At 48.7% G+C, this 14,452-nt stretch overlaps 1 protein-coding gene across 2 annotated transcripts; it reads left to right on the top strand.

Annotated features, from left to right (window-relative positions):
- The first annotated feature begins 173 nt into the window (after positions 1-173).
- Positions 174-14,185, top strand: ATAD1 (ATPase family AAA domain containing 1). Of its 2 annotated transcripts, none has more exons than XM_053983551.1 (10): positions 174-383; positions 2,210-2,385; positions 3,585-3,683; positions 3,921-4,041; positions 5,850-6,050; positions 6,658-6,764; positions 8,523-8,612; positions 10,160-10,210; positions 11,680-11,816; positions 12,690-14,185. In XM_053983551.1, exons 2-10 carry the CDS (start codon positions 2,224-2,226, stop codon positions 12,808-12,810), a joined length of 1,089 nt encoding a protein of 362 aa, XP_053839526.1. In that variant the 5' UTR covers positions 174-383; positions 2,210-2,223; the 3' UTR covers positions 12,811-14,185. The 2 variants fall into 2 exon arrangements, with proteins under 2 accessions (XP_053839526.1, XP_053839527.1); XM_053983552.1 differs by lacking the exon at positions 174-383 and adding an exon at positions 450-719.
- Positions 14,186-14,452: the final 267 nt, after the last annotated feature.

Raw genomic sequence — 14,452 nt, 5'->3', positions numbered from 1 at the left:
GTATATTTCTCTTAGCACGTTGTCTACGTGATGAACATGAGGTTTATGTGTTCGTGGGGCTGTTCCAGCCGGGAGAGCCGTGGCCCGGGGGTGCCGCTGGAGCCGCTCCGCTCCGATCCCGGCCGATCCCGGCCGGAGCTGCCCCGCAACCGCTGGGCGGAACCTTCGCGCGGGCCGCCGCCGCCCGGAACCTTTGGGCGGGGCAGCGAGCGCCGCACGGACGGAAGAAGGGCCGGACGCGCGCCGCCGCTGCCGGGCCCTCAGCACCGCTGCCGGCTTTTGCTCCGCTTCTCCCCCCTGCTCTTCCTCCTCGTCTCCTTCCTCCTCCTCCTCCTGCCGCTCGCCCCGCCCCGTATCCCGGAGTCCCGGACAGCCGCCGCACGGTGAGTGAGTGACCCGGCGGCACAGCGGCAGAGCGGCCCCGTCGCGCCGCACCTGCCGGGCGGCGGGAAGGTCACGGGCGGCGCGGCCCGGCCCTGCCTGGGGCAGCCGTGACGGGGCTGCCCGGCACCGGGGGGAGGGGATCCCCGCGCTGCAGGGGCTCCCCGGGCAGGCCAGCTTTCCCGGCAGTGCCTCAGTTTGCCCTCGGAGTGGAACGGAAACCACCGCCGCTGCCGCTTTTGGTTTCCCTTTTGCGCCTGAACGGGGAGAGCGGAGCCGCTGCGGGCCCGGCGTGAAGAGTCCTCGACTCAGGGAGAACAAACGCTGAGTTCCTACGGGTTTGAGCGTTTGTGTGTTGTTAGGGCTTTGCTCAGCGAGGCCGTGCTTCAGTTTCTCTCGTGTTTAAGCTTTTCCTTTCGGTTGGCGCTCAGGGCACGGGTTGCATAAGGAGGAGGTTCCTGCACGGGGTGTTTGGGGGTTTTCCCCTTGGCCAGTGACTACAGAGCCCTTTTATTTTAATAAATTTCTGACGAGGACACGCAGCATCCCCCAGCTCCAGAGCACTTCCTCGGATCCTTTAGCAGGGATCCAGGGATAATTTGGCTGTGGGTGCTGCAGGGTTCCCTGGGGAGGGGATCCAGGGATAATTTGGCTGTGGGTGCTGCACGGTTCCCTAGGGAGGGGATCCAGGGATAATTTGGCTGTGGGTGCTGCAGGGTTCCCTGGGGAGGGGATCCAGGGATAATTTGGCTGTGGGTGCTGCAGGATTCCCTGGGGAGGGGATCCAGGGATAATTTGGCTGTGGGTGCTGCAGGGTTCCCTGGGGAGGGGGATCCAGGGATAATTTGGCTGTGGGTGCTGCAGGGTTGCCCTGGCTGCCAGCTTGGTTTGGAGAGTGGCCAGGGAGTGGCAGGAGCTGCCAAAGGAATTGCTGCTGGTTTTGTCCTTGTAGAAGGAAAATGGGGCAGTGCCCAAGGAGTGATTTGGGGATTCTCAAGCAGATCTCCCCCAGCAGCTGAGGAAGAAGTGGAGCCTGATTTTACAAGTCATTTTCCCAGTGTTTCAGCAAAGTTCTTTCCTCTGTGCCTTTTGTTCCCAAGACTGAGGGTGCTGTGCTCTCTGGGCTTGGCTCATGCAGCAGTCAGGCTTTTCCCTGGATAGCTGTGTGCCACATGCAGCATTTTTAGGTTTTCAGGGATATTAATAACTCCCCATACATCCTGCCAGGTGCAGGCTCCAGCTCTTAACCTCATTTTAATCAAATATGAGTCGCTGATTGCTCCTTAATGTGGCAGCCGGGTGCCTTTCCTGTCAGCTTCCTCTTAGGGAAAACACTTAAATCGTGGAGTTCCCTGGCTCCAGGATTCAGCATTCAGGGTCAGCAGCAGTCCCAAAATGTCAGTCCCAGTGGGAATGTCAACTTTGTGCCCACTGGGAGCACAGAATCCCAGGAGGGTTTGGGTTGGGAGGTGCCTGAAAGCCAATCAGTGCCATCCCTGGCACAAGCAGGAACACCTTCCACTGTCCCAGCTTGCACCAGTCTGGTCTTGGACACTGCCAGGGATCCAGGGGCAGCCACAGCTGCTCTGGGCACTGTGCCAGGGCCTGCCCACCCTGCCAGGGAACAATTCCTAATTCCCAATATCCCATCCATCCCTGTCCTCTGCCAGTGGGAAGCCATTCCCTGTGTCCCGTCCCTCCATTCACTTTTCCCCAACTCCCTGCGAAACATTTTTATCAGACAACATCTCAACACGAGGCAGGTGGTTTTTTTTCAGCTCTGATTTTCCTTTTCCTTCCACTCCCTGTGCTTCCCTTTCCCCCTCAGGGCAGGGAAGGAGGATGGTGCACGCCGAGGCGTTCTCGCGGCCCCTGAGCCGCAACGAGGTGGTGGGGCTGATCTTCCGCCTCACCATCTTTGGGGCTGTGACCTACTTCACCATCAAATGGATGGTGGATGCCATTGACCCCACCAGGAAGCAGAAGGTGGAAGCTCAGAAGCAGGTAGGATTGCACTCTGCAGGGTTTCCTTGGGATATTGAGGCGTGTGCTGGTTTGAAGGTTTTTAGTCAGCCACAGGGTTGAGGCTGTTGGTCTGTTCAGGTTTTAGAAGAAATGACACTATAGAACAAATGACAGTTTTATAACAAATTACAGTTTGCAGCTTGAAGTGGTGGCAAAGCTGTTGGTCTGGAGGCTGCTATTGGCTCTGCTTTTCAGCAAGCCTGGTGCCTTCTCTGCCTCTGACAACTTTGCTGAGCAGCAGTGACCTTAAATCATCAATCTCTTGGTTGCTTTTGGAAACCTTGAGCAGAGATAACTTAATTCTTAGCTTAAAAGAGAACTTGAAAGCTCTGCATTTCTGGCAACTTAGTGGCAGAGACCTTCACCAGCAGTCAAAATGCCTTGGAAAGGGGAGGGAGAAAATGAAAAGCCTCGTTCCTTACCTTGAACTGGAACAATTTGTGCTCTGGAAAAGCTTTAGGGGCCCTTCAGAAGCAAAAGTTAAAGGTTTGTTTTGGAAATGTGGCAGCTTTCTTTTGGTTTGGTTTCTGACTGACAAGAAATTCACAGGTTTTGAGCAACCTAAGCCTGTGTGGGGTGGTTTTCCTTCTGTAATGAGCTTTTTAGTTGAAAACCAGCTTTCCCAATGGCTTCAGTGCCAGCTCTTACCTAAGAGGCTGCACTGTCCCAAAACCTTGCTGGGCTTACTGCAAGTTTGAGTAGAAAGAGAAACTGAATTGTGCAAGTGTGTTGGCACAATGAGTTTCCCTTGTAAATGAGGAAAAACCCACTGAACACATATTAGAAAGTGATTCGCTTCTGGGAATTTAAAAATACATTAATCTCTCCTTGATTCATGTGGAAATACACAAATCCCTCCAAGTGCTGTGGAGGCTTGGGGGGCACACCTGTGTTTTAAGCTTTCTTTTGGTTGTTTCTTAGGTCATAGCAGAGGAGTTGTGGGTTTGGGCATGTGAGGGTCCAAGCATTTGTTTGATGGGAACTGAGACATCTGACTTGGTTTCACTCAAGTGACAACAAAGTCATTAGGAAACAGCAGAACCTTCTGCTTAAAACAAGACTTCACCTTTTAGGGAGAAGCTTTTCAAACCACAACCAGCAGTTCTTTAAAAAGCTGATTTTTGAGTGAAGCATTCCATTTCTTTCCTTTGATTTTCTTGGTGTTTGGTTCTCCCCAGGCTGAAAAGCTGATGAAGCAGATAGGAGTGAAGAATGTCAAGCTGACTGAGTATGAGATGAGCATTGCTGCCCACCTGGTGGACCCACTCAGCATGCATGTAAGCAGCTTCCCTGCTCCTCAGGCCTGCAGAATTCCCCTTTGTCCCTGGTTTACATTATTTGCACCTCTGTGGAAATACACAGGAAATATTCCTGTGATATAAAACTGCATCACTGAGAGCAGAAGGTTTTAATCCCTTCTCACTTTTAATTTCAAGGCACTCTCTGAAGCTGGTGGGTGCTTTTCCTTGGCAGGATCAATGCTGATCATTCCCAACACTGTTTTTCCCTTGCAGGTCACCTGGAGTGATATTGCAGGCTTAGATGATGTCATCACAGATTTGAAAGACACTGTCATTTTGCCCATCAAGAAGAAATATTTGTTTGAGAATTCCAGGCTCTTACAGCCCCCAAAAGGTAGGAAGGGAATGTGATGGATTTCTACCTTGCTTTTTGAAATATAAAAGGTGCGGTTTTTCAGAAAGGGAAGAGGAAGTGGGTTGTTAGGTTAAAGTGCAAAAATTAGGACCAATGCCAGGGAAAACCGTCAGATTTTCCCTCTTCCCCTGCTTTGGTGAAGTAGTTTCATCTTCATAATGAAGCAGTAGCTGGATTTTGGTTATTATGGTCCATTTTTGTGCACTGATCACAGAATCATGAAATGATTTGGCTTGGGAGGACCTTAAAGCTCATCCAGTGCCATGGGCAGGGACACCTCCCACTGTCCCAGGCTGCTCCAAGCCCCAGTGTCCAACCTGGCCTTGGGCACTGCCAGGGATCCAGGGGCAGCCACAGCTGCTCTGGGCACCCTGTGCCAGGGCCTGCCCACCCTCCCAGGGCACAATTCCTTCCCAATATCCCATCCAAACCTCCTCTCTGTCAGCATGAAGCCATTCCCCTGGTCCTGTCACTCCAGGCCGTCATAACCCATGTATCCTGCATTTTAACTGCCTGAATTGTCATTTTCACTGTATTTACACCCTGTGTTGTCCTTTGGCAGAGTTGAGCTCTAACTCTGCTCTACAGCTTTGACACTCCTAGAGATTCCCATCATTCAGCAAGACAGACATCCCATTTTTCCTCTGGAAATCCCTTGACTCTCTCTGCAGTTGGGTTACACAGTGTTAAGGCAGGTGGCAGATTCCTTTTCCACAGTAAAACAGAAGTTGGACTCTGCTGAAATCCCTACAGCCATATTTGTTGTACGTTACTGAGGAAAAAGAGAAAAAAACCCCAGAATTTAAACCTAAAATGTTAGACAAAACACCCAAATTTGCAGCTTTGTTCCATGGAATATTGATTTATGGAGCTCTTAATTACTGCCTGGATCTGTGAGCACCTCAGTCCTGTGTCCCAAGGGATGGAAAATGCAGCACTTTTGTAGCTGGTTTAGTTTTTCCAGGCTGCTTTCTGTGTAAGTCACAAACTGGAGCTGTCTGGAAAATTACATGAATGTCATGATCTAATAAGCTGAAGGAAAAAATTATTTTTTTTAATTTATCTTTTTAAAGCAGACTTTCCAGCTCAGGCTGCTCCCCAGTTTTATGAGTGGCTTGTGCTGGGTGTTAATAGGAAGTCACTGCTCCAGATTAATGATGTTTGTGGGCATCACTCACATAAACAGAGAAAAAACTTAATAATTCCCTGTGGTTTGGGTTCTTTTGACTGAATGTTGCTCTTGAAATTGTTTTCTTTATAACTGTGTTTAGAAAAACACTCCTGTGAATTCTTGCACTGTGACAAGTTTAAAAATAATACAAGATGTCATGTTTAATTGTGGGTAATTTGTTTAAACTGTCTGTGGGTCTGTTGTGTGATGGATTTTTCCTTTCCTCACTCCTCTGTGCTAAGGTTTATTAGCAGGACTGAAAGGAGCTGTAAACAAAGTCTGTTGGGACATAAATAGGGGTTAATTTTGTGTAACCTTTATAGACCTGGGAATGGAATAAAATGGAATCATGGAGTGGTTTGGGTTGGAAGGGACCTTAAAGATGATGTTCCACCCCCAAAATAAACCAGTCATCTCTCAAATGTCTCCTCTCAGCTTCACCCTTCGTGTCTTTGGCTATTCTGAGCTGTAATTTAATAGGGATTATCTTAAAACCTCTGATTGCAGAACAGTGTTTCCTTGGTTTGGTTTCTTACCTTTTAAGACCTGGATTAAACTCGAGCCTGGACACCCCCAGGCCTGTCCTAGCAAAGCATTAACACTGTGAATTTTCCAGGAGTCCTTCTCTATGGCCCCCCTGGATGTGGGAAAACCCTGATTGCCAAAGCGACAGCCAAGGAAGCCGGGTGTAGGTTCATCAACCTCCAGCCCTCCACGCTGACAGATAAATGGTATGGAGAATCCCAAAAACTGGCTGCTGCCGTCTTCTCCCTGGCCATAAAGCTCCAGCCATCCATCATTTTTATTGATGAAATAGGTAAAAATCTCTTTTTTTATCAGTAGCCATAGCAGAGTGACACTGAACTGTAGGCTCGGTGATGTAGGGATCTGCTGTCATCTTTTCCTTCAAAAGATTGAAGGCTCAATAAGAGAAATAGAGTTGTAAAGGAATGGTGGCACATTAGGAAAAGCAATGGGTTTTTTTTCCTGGTGGTAGTGGAGGAATTCACAAGTAAAACAAGTTCCTACTTATTTTTGGTTCACGAGGAAACCCAGCAGAAAATACACTTCAGTGCTTTTGCTGTCAGGGCACATACTGGGAAGTAAAATAAGGTTTTGGGAGAGCTCTGGAATAGTGGTTTCAATGGGCTGAAGACTAGGAGGGGAGGCTGCTTTCCATGAATTCAGGAAGGTGGAAATTCGGAGCACAAGATGTGGGGCGATCTCCTGTGATGGCTGCACGCTTGTGTGATGTCCTTTGAAAGGGGAGCTTGGGAATGGGGGAGAATCCACTTTCACCCTTAGCAACACTTGTTTGCTGACAGTGGTGATTAAAAAGGCATTTATGAGATAAAAGAGCAGCCCAGGTGTGCATTCCTGTGAGGAATTGGGTTGGCAGTGACTGCTTCCCTGCTTTGGCACAGATTCCTTCCTGCGGAACCGATCCAGCACCGACCACGAGGCCACAGCCATGATGAAAGCCCAGTTCATGAGCCTGTGGGATGGGCTGGACACTGACTACAACTGCCAGGTGAGTCCTCAGGGTGCTGGGAGGAGGGGTGGGATTCCTTCAGCTGGGATATTGGCTGTGGAGCTGCTTGGGAACAGGGATTGCCAAAGGGTTCTTTACCTGTTGGTGATTCCCAGCACGTGGTGGGAATGAGGGGAGTTGTAGCCACAGGTCACTGTTCTTCCTGAGGAGATTGGCTTTGTGTGCTTAGTTTGGTTTTAATCAAGAAGTGGTGTTTCTAGATGAGATGGGATGGGCTTTAAGGTCCCTCCCATCCCAAACCAGCCTGGGATTCTAAATAACTTGAATGTAGCAGAAAGTCTGCATGGCATGGTTCTGAACTGTCACCTGGGATGATCTTCTTTAAACAGGATGTTTGTTCTCTAAGTTGAAAATTTTCAGCCTTTTTAATGTGTATTTTTCCATAACTGGAAAAATCCTCCTTTCCCAAGCATGTGCTAAAGATGTTTTTCAGCTGATTTTTTCCCAAAAATGAGTAAAAACCAGTGATGTATGTGTACTGAGGAGGGTTAAAGCTTCTCATTAGTAAAAAGCCAGTGGTATGAACCCTTCACTGGAAACTGATATCATCTTCCAAGCACAGTATATTAACTTTTTACCCAAAACACTGACAATTCCTTGGAGCAAGTGAAATTATTCATTCCCTGCAGTGAGACAATTTGGGCTCTCTCAAGCTCAGCAGCGTTTGCCTTTTGTAAGAAAAACAAGAATCCCAAAAGCTTGGAGGAAATTGCAAGGAAGTGTTGAGGTGGATGTGTTGATTCCACCTGGAATTCCACACGCTCAGCTGTGAGCTAAACCTGCTGAGGATGGATCTGGAATGTGGCAGCTGAAGAACGTGCCTTCTGGCTGACAATAATGCCCAGAGAAGTGTGGATCATCCCCGAGCCAGCAGTCCCAGTGCCTCTAGGTGGCAGGGTGACTCTGCCGGGCCACCAGCCCTGCTGGCCCTCCTTCCTGCAGCTGCTGGGCCTGGCCCAAAGGCAGGAGCGGGGCAGGAAAGCCCCTGGAGCCCAGATTAATCACCCTGCCTTTTGTCACTCTCCTGGAGCCCAGATTAATCACCCTGCCTTTTTTCACTCTCCTGGCTGGGTGCTTACCATGTACACAGCTTAGAGTAAGAAATGGGAAAACAAGGCTCTGTGAATAAGGAGTAAATTTGTTCTGGAGTTAAGAGCTGCAGTGCTCCAGGGAGGTAAACACTGTCCTGGTGTTGGGCTTGGCTTGGACACCTTTAGCCCACTGCTGACCTGTAGGTCCTGGAATGCTTTTTTGAATGTTTAAAAGAATAAAGACATCCTTTGGGTACCAGGTGAACTCATTGCCATGGTGGTCTCCTGGAAGGTGTCCCTGCTCATGGAGGGTTTACAGCAAGATGACCTTTAATGTCTTCTCCAACCCAAAACCTTCTGTGATTCTTTTTTCAGCACAGCACAAAACCACCACATTTTTAAACACCTCCCCAAAACATGTCCTTTTGAATTCCACCAGGAACTAAAGTGACATAACAAGCAGAAGTTTTAAGTTCCTCATTGGGGTTTGAAATTTCAAGTTGGACTCATTGAAATCTCCCCCCCAGGTGGTATTTGTGGCACCAAGGCTGTCCTTGCTGAGATCACTGCCAGGAGACCTTCATGTAACTTCTTTAAATGTCCATGCTGTTGATAAAGTGGGGGAGATCCCTGGCTGGTGCTGACATTCCCAGCCTGTGGATGTTTCCCAGCTCTGGTTTCAGTGGTGTCTCTTGGTGTCACACAGGTGATTGTGATGGGAGCCACCAACAGGCCCCAGGACCTGGACTCTGCCATCATGAGGAGGATGCCCACCCGCTTCCACATCAACCAGCCTGTAAGTCCTGCCTGCCCTGCTCCACCAGCCAGCAAATCCACACCTCTGGGGCTTTTCCTCCAGGAAATGCTGCCTTCTGCTGAGCTGGGTTTAGGGTTTTTTGAAGCACATCCATAACTTGGCTTTTTAAGGTGAAGTTTTGATATCTTGGGTCTTTTTTTTTTTTATCTGAAACAACACCATGAGAAACAACACCATGAGCTTCCCACCTCTGCTCTTCTGTGGGAATTGAGCTGTTTGAGTGCTGGTTTGTAACTGTGTTCTGCTCAGGCCTCTCCACAGCAGACAGTGTGGAAAACCTGGTTTGTTCTGCCTGTGATGGGCTTGGAATGAGATGGTCTTTCAGGACCCAAACTGTTCCATGATTCTATGATTTATGCCCCAGTTACTAAGTTCTTTATCAGTTAAGCAGCTATCACAAGGTTGTCCTTACTCCAAAGGTTGCTCTTGCCATCCTTTTTCAGGTATTTCAGTCACCTCTGAAAGCCTGCTGATGTGACCAGACATTTCTGTGTCAGTGTTATCAGGAGTTCAGTCGTGGTTGAATTCCCTTCTGGCTACAGAAATCATTATCCATTTTTGCTGAAACCCAGAGACCAAACTAGAGGAGTAAAATTCTTACTGATTGTGCAAGAGAGGAGTTGTGTTCCCACGCCTGTGTTGTTGGAACTCACTTTCACTCCATGGGAGTGGATCCCTTTGGGAACAGCATTTATAACCTGGGAAATGCTGTGCTTCCATACCTGTTCCACACACCTTCCTAATCTCCTGCTGTTTTCCAGCATCTCCTGAGTTAGCAGGGGCCAAGGATGTGGATTTGAGTACTTTGTGTGTCATTCTATCAAGCCCCATCTTTAGAAGGATGAATTATGTGCCCTGGGGTATTACAGGGATTGGCTCCCTCTCCCAGGATCAGGGTTAGCACAGGAGGTGTCATTTAGAGAACAGATTTTCCTTACCCCACTCGAGCCCTGCCATGAGCTTACTGCTTCTCTCTTGCTTTGTGATCAGCCCAGACTGGCCCTGACTCTTACTGAAGGTGGAATAATTGATGTGCTGTGGACTGGGAGCAGGCATGGGAAGCACAGAAAGCTTTGCAGGTTTTATAACTGAGTTTGAGATGAAAAGGCCCCAGATTACTCATCAAGAATTACCTGCAAAGCAGAGGGAAATGGCAGAAGTGGGTTTTGGGACAGGGTAGCAGCTGTTCAGCTGCCAGATTATCTGTGGGGGAATTTTTCCCCTTTTTAATGATGGAAGTGAGGTTTGGCAGGCACAAAACCCAGTCTTTGTTGCCTGTGTTTGACCTTCCTAGGGCGGATCTGCTCAGGCCTCGGCTGATTCTTCAGTAACCTCCTCACACAGAGTTGTGTGATTTATCTGGTTTAGAATTTCCCAAGCATCACCTGTGGAACTGAATTTGCCATCAGAGAGGTTTCCTCAGTGTGTCGCATGTCCTGGGCGAGGGAACTGAAAGGACTGAAAGCCCTGGGATGTCACAAGTGTTCATTTTTGTCCCCTGGTAACTTCAGTGTCTTCTGTTTCAGGCTCTGAAGCAAAGAGAGGCGATCTTGAAGCTGATTTTGAAGAATGAAAATGTGAGTAGCCTCCTGTTAGTGGCTCATGTTGCATTACTGCCACCAGTGCAGCTCTGGCCTTGCAGAATGCGTGGTTTTTAATTGCCTGCCTTGCAGTGAGGCTGAGCTGATCTGCCAGGGCATTTCTGGTGAGAACTTGGGAATCTTTTGTGAGTTTAGGTGTGGCCTTACAGTAAAGCCCGGCAGTTGCCTCCTTTGTGAGCAGGAGCCTTGGCTTGTGTGGTGAATCACCCCCTCTGAGCAGAATGACTCCATTTCTCTGTCTCTATTTGCTTGTTCTGTTACAAGAGAAGAGATTTCTTTCTCTAAAAAAGGTGAAGGTGAATCATGTTTAGATCAGGGAAGGAATTTTCAAGGAAATCAAGAAGATGCTGACTCTTTAACTCTTTCTTAGCTCAAGTCAAGCAAGGAGGAATGACTTTTTAACAGTGCTGCTTTTGATCCATAATTCAGATTTCCTTCAGAGGAGAGAAGAAGGATGAGGTGTGAGAACACCTGGAAGTGTCTGTGGCAGGATAGGCAATCCCTGTCCTCGGAGCTTCCTCCCAAATTTAGTCAGCAGCAGTAATTGCCTTCGAGTTAGTGCTGCAAAGTGTCTGTAGGCTGAGCTCCAGCCTAACAAATATCTTTTATTAGTAAAACCAACTTAAATTTTTTGAAGAGGCCTAAAAATGGCAGCTCACCAGCATCTGTCAGGGAACCACACAAGTTAGTTTTTCAGGGAGATAAAAACCCAGCCTGTATCAGTTATCCCACAGGAGGAGGAATTGGATCTCTCAAGCCCAGACTTCACATGGCAAGGGGCGTCCTGCCCTCCCTTTTCCTTGCCTGACTTAAAGCATAATTTTAGGGAATAGTTTCCCTCTTGAAAGAAATCATCCCAGAATTTCAGCCTTTTATTAGACTGCTTTGGCTTTGACTTTTTGAAAAGGAAAAACTGATGCACATTATGGGAAAGAAACCAGAAATTCCATAAAAAGATGGAATAAACCTGAGGTCTTGACTGGCAAGAGTTCAGCCTGACCCAGTGCACTGAGTTAGACACAAAATTTTGCCTCTAAATCCCCCAGTTTGGGGTTGTGTAAAGCAGGATGTTGTGTCCACACAACAGAGTTCTGAGAAACTCATGTGGGCACCTGGAAAAAGGAGTCACTATTCCTGGGATCCAGTTTTTGCCAGGCAGGAGTGTGCTTAGTATAGGATATGGCAATGTTCAGGGGTCCCAAGGATATATCAACAAGGTTAGTACAGGATGGTTGGGGTTTGGGTGGGGTTTTGAACCAGTGGCAGAGTTGGATGAGCTGAAACGTCATTTTCCTGTAACGGTGTGAAACACTTGGAGGTTCAAAGAGTCAGAGAATAAATAATTCACCTCCCCAAAATGTCAAATGAAGATGATCTCAGAGTTGACTGCTGTAGAGCAGATCTGGCTTTGGAGTGTCCGTGGGCTGAGCTGGAGTTCCCCACAGGTGGACAGCCACGTGGACCTGCTGCAGGTGGCCAAGGAGACCGATGGCTTCTCGGGCAGTGACCTGAAGGAGATGTGCCGGGACGCGGCGCTGCTCTGTGTGCGGGAGTACGTCAACAACGCCTGCGAGGAGGACGTGTACGTGGGGGCTGCTGCACTCTCACAGCTGCTCCTGCTGGAGCTGGGCTTGCTACAGGGTCACACAGAGCAGCACTGTCCTGGTTTTGTGCCCAGTTGCCACTATACACCCCCCTGCCACAGCTCAGTTACTGTCATTGCTTTTGGCTCTGAAAATGAGCTCAGTGCCTTGGTTGTTCCAAGGTGCCCAAGCTGGAGGTGGCCTGAGCAACCAGATCCTGCTGTGCACTGGTTAGTGCCAGGCTGCAGTGCTGCTGACACAGTGCTGGGACATCCCTCTGGTATTTGCCATGCCTTCAGCAATCCTGGGTGCATTGAGGGGCTGGAGTGTTTAAAGGGAAGAGAAGGGAGCTGGGGAAGGGGCTGGAGCCCCAGGAGCGGCTGAGGGAGCTGGAAAGGGGCTCAGCCTGGAGAAAAGGAGGCTCAGGGGGGACCTTGTGGCTCTGCACAACTCCTGCCAGGAGGGGACAGCCAGGGGGGGTCGGGCTCTGCTGCCAGGGAACAGGGACAGGCCAAGGGGAAATGGCCTCAAGCTGTGCCAGGGGAGGCTCAGCTTGGACAGCAGCAGGAATTTCTGCATGGAAAGGGTGCTCAGGCCTTGGCAGGGGCTGCCCAGGGAGCTTTGGAATGCCCATCCCTGGAGGTGTCCCAGGAAGGGCTGGAGGTGGCACTCAGTGCTCTGGTCTGGGGACAAGGTGGGCACTGGGCACAGCTTGCACTCCATGGGCTGGGAGGGATTTGCCAGCCTCGGTGGTTCTGTGATTCCAGCGTGACGCTGGATCCATGTCAGAGCTGCTGTTTGCAGGGATGGCTGTTGGCACAACTGTCACACAGCCCCTGGAGCCTCACCTGGCTGTTCTCTCTCTTCCTCAGCCATGATGAAGATGAGATCCGGCCCGTGCAGCAGCAGGATCTCCACAGGGCCATTGAGAAGATGAGGAAATCCAAGGATGTCTCTATGCAGAACCTGGCCATGGAGATCGTGTTTGATTAAGACAAAAGAGTGTGTTTGCAGTTCCTGATGTGATTTAGTTTGACTTCTGTAATCAGTTAGCAAAACCAGTGTCAGGGGGTGGGAGCAGGGGTGGCAAAGGGAGTTCTGTTCCTGGAATCCTTTTTATACAACAACAACCTCTTAAGTTATTGCAATTCCAACTGGAAGTGGAAGTACAGATCATGAGTGGAACAATTCAGCCCAGACCAAGAGCGTGTGCCTGCCTGTTGTCCCCAGGGATCCCTTGGAGCCTTCCAGCAGGAGTGGGTGGTCCCAGGGCCAGGAGCTGGCACGGGCTGTGTGTGTGTACAGATGGGTGTGTGAGTGCAGGACCTGTACATAGCCACACTTTTTTTTATATATAGACATAATCTGTAGATAACTTGAGTATGGAAAATCTTTTCTACTTCCTGAAGCAAACCAAATCAGAAGCTGTATAGGGGAAAGATTCCTCGATACTCAGTTCACTTCTACCTTTTAGCAGCAAATGCCAGGATAGAAACTGCTCCTAGAACAAAGCAACATTTGAAATGCTACTGATTTTTCTTCCACATGACCACTTGAAATCTGGTGCCATTTAGTCAAGATAGTAAACTACTCTGTAAGAATGTTTGAATACTTTTAATTTTTTATGAATTCTGCTTTTGAAGGCTTTTTAAATGAATGCTGATTTTATTTTTTGTTTTCCCTTGCTGCGAGCAGTTAGAGTAGAATCCCACTTGCTCTTTCCTAAAGCCCACGTTCTCTGAGCTCTCAGAAGCCTGAGCTTTCTGAGCTCCTGTGCACCGTCCCAAGGACTTGCTTCTCCCTCAGTCTCTGCAAGCCCCACTGTGGCACTGTCCCCTGAAGTGTCACAGCCCTGAGGCACAGGGGGGACACTGTGTGATGTTTGACTCTGTCCCATACTCAGATCTGTGAATTTAAAGAGGAGGAAATGGGTTTGGGGCTTATTGATGTGTTTTAGCAACGTGCTGTCCTTGCTGGTACCAGTTCTGGTGAATTCTTGTAACGTTCTGTTGCGATAAAGGCCAAGGGTCACAAATGTGAGTGGCAAAAATGGTTCTTTTTTTTTTTTTTTTTTTTTTTCTTTTTTTTTTTTCCTGTTTTTTTGTTTTTTTGGTTTTTTTGTTTTTTTTTGTGAAGTTATTGTCAGAGATAGTCAAGAACTTGAGGTTTTTTTTCATATAATGCTATGAACTGTGCACTAATTGACCCCAGATCTGTAAAGGGAATTAATTGTTCCAAGCCCAGGGTGGGATGCTGTGTCACGGCTCTGCTGCCTTTGAGGGGAGGGAAACATTGGAGAATGATGTAAAACCAAATGCACGGGAAAGGAAAATAAAGTGAAATAAGGAGGGCTGGAGCCCTGCCATGACATGGTGTCAGGCTGGTGGCAGTGTCCCTCAGGCTCAGCCTGCTGCCTGCTGTCCTGCCCTCTGGAATGCTGGCTGGGTGATGCTGCAGGGCTGAGTTTGTCCCAATTTAATCTGAAAACCAAATGGGAGGGGGAGCATAAAAATAATTCAATAATTGCTTAGACTTCTTCCCTGTATCAAAGCAATGGGAGATGCACAATGGTCTAACACAGGGGTGCAGGAATTCAGGCAGAGCAGAACTGCTGGGATATGGAAATGGGAAAAGT

Source organism: Vidua macroura, chromosome 8, assembly GCF_024509145.1.
Source record: "Vidua macroura isolate BioBank_ID:100142 chromosome 8, ASM2450914v1, whole genome shotgun sequence".
Classification (NCBI taxonomy): Eukaryota; Metazoa; Chordata; class Aves; order Passeriformes; family Viduidae; genus Vidua; species Vidua macroura.
This window is presented reverse-complemented; position numbering and strand designations above follow the sequence as displayed.

Bases quoted from the DNA above. Each gene is read 5' to 3' on its own strand.
- ATAD1 (XM_053983551.1), top strand. From the start codon at position 2,224: ATGGTGCACGCCGAGGCGTTCTCGCGGCCCCTGAGCCGCAACGAGGTG. The intron at 4,042-5,849 runs GTAGGAAGGGAA...TGAATTTTCCAG, and splicing joins GCTCTTACAGCCCCCAAAAG to GAGTCCTTCTCTATGGCCCC. The intron at 10,211-11,679 runs GTGAGTAGCCTC...AGTTCCCCACAG, and splicing joins TGATTTTGAAGAATGAAAAT to GTGGACAGCCACGTGGACCT.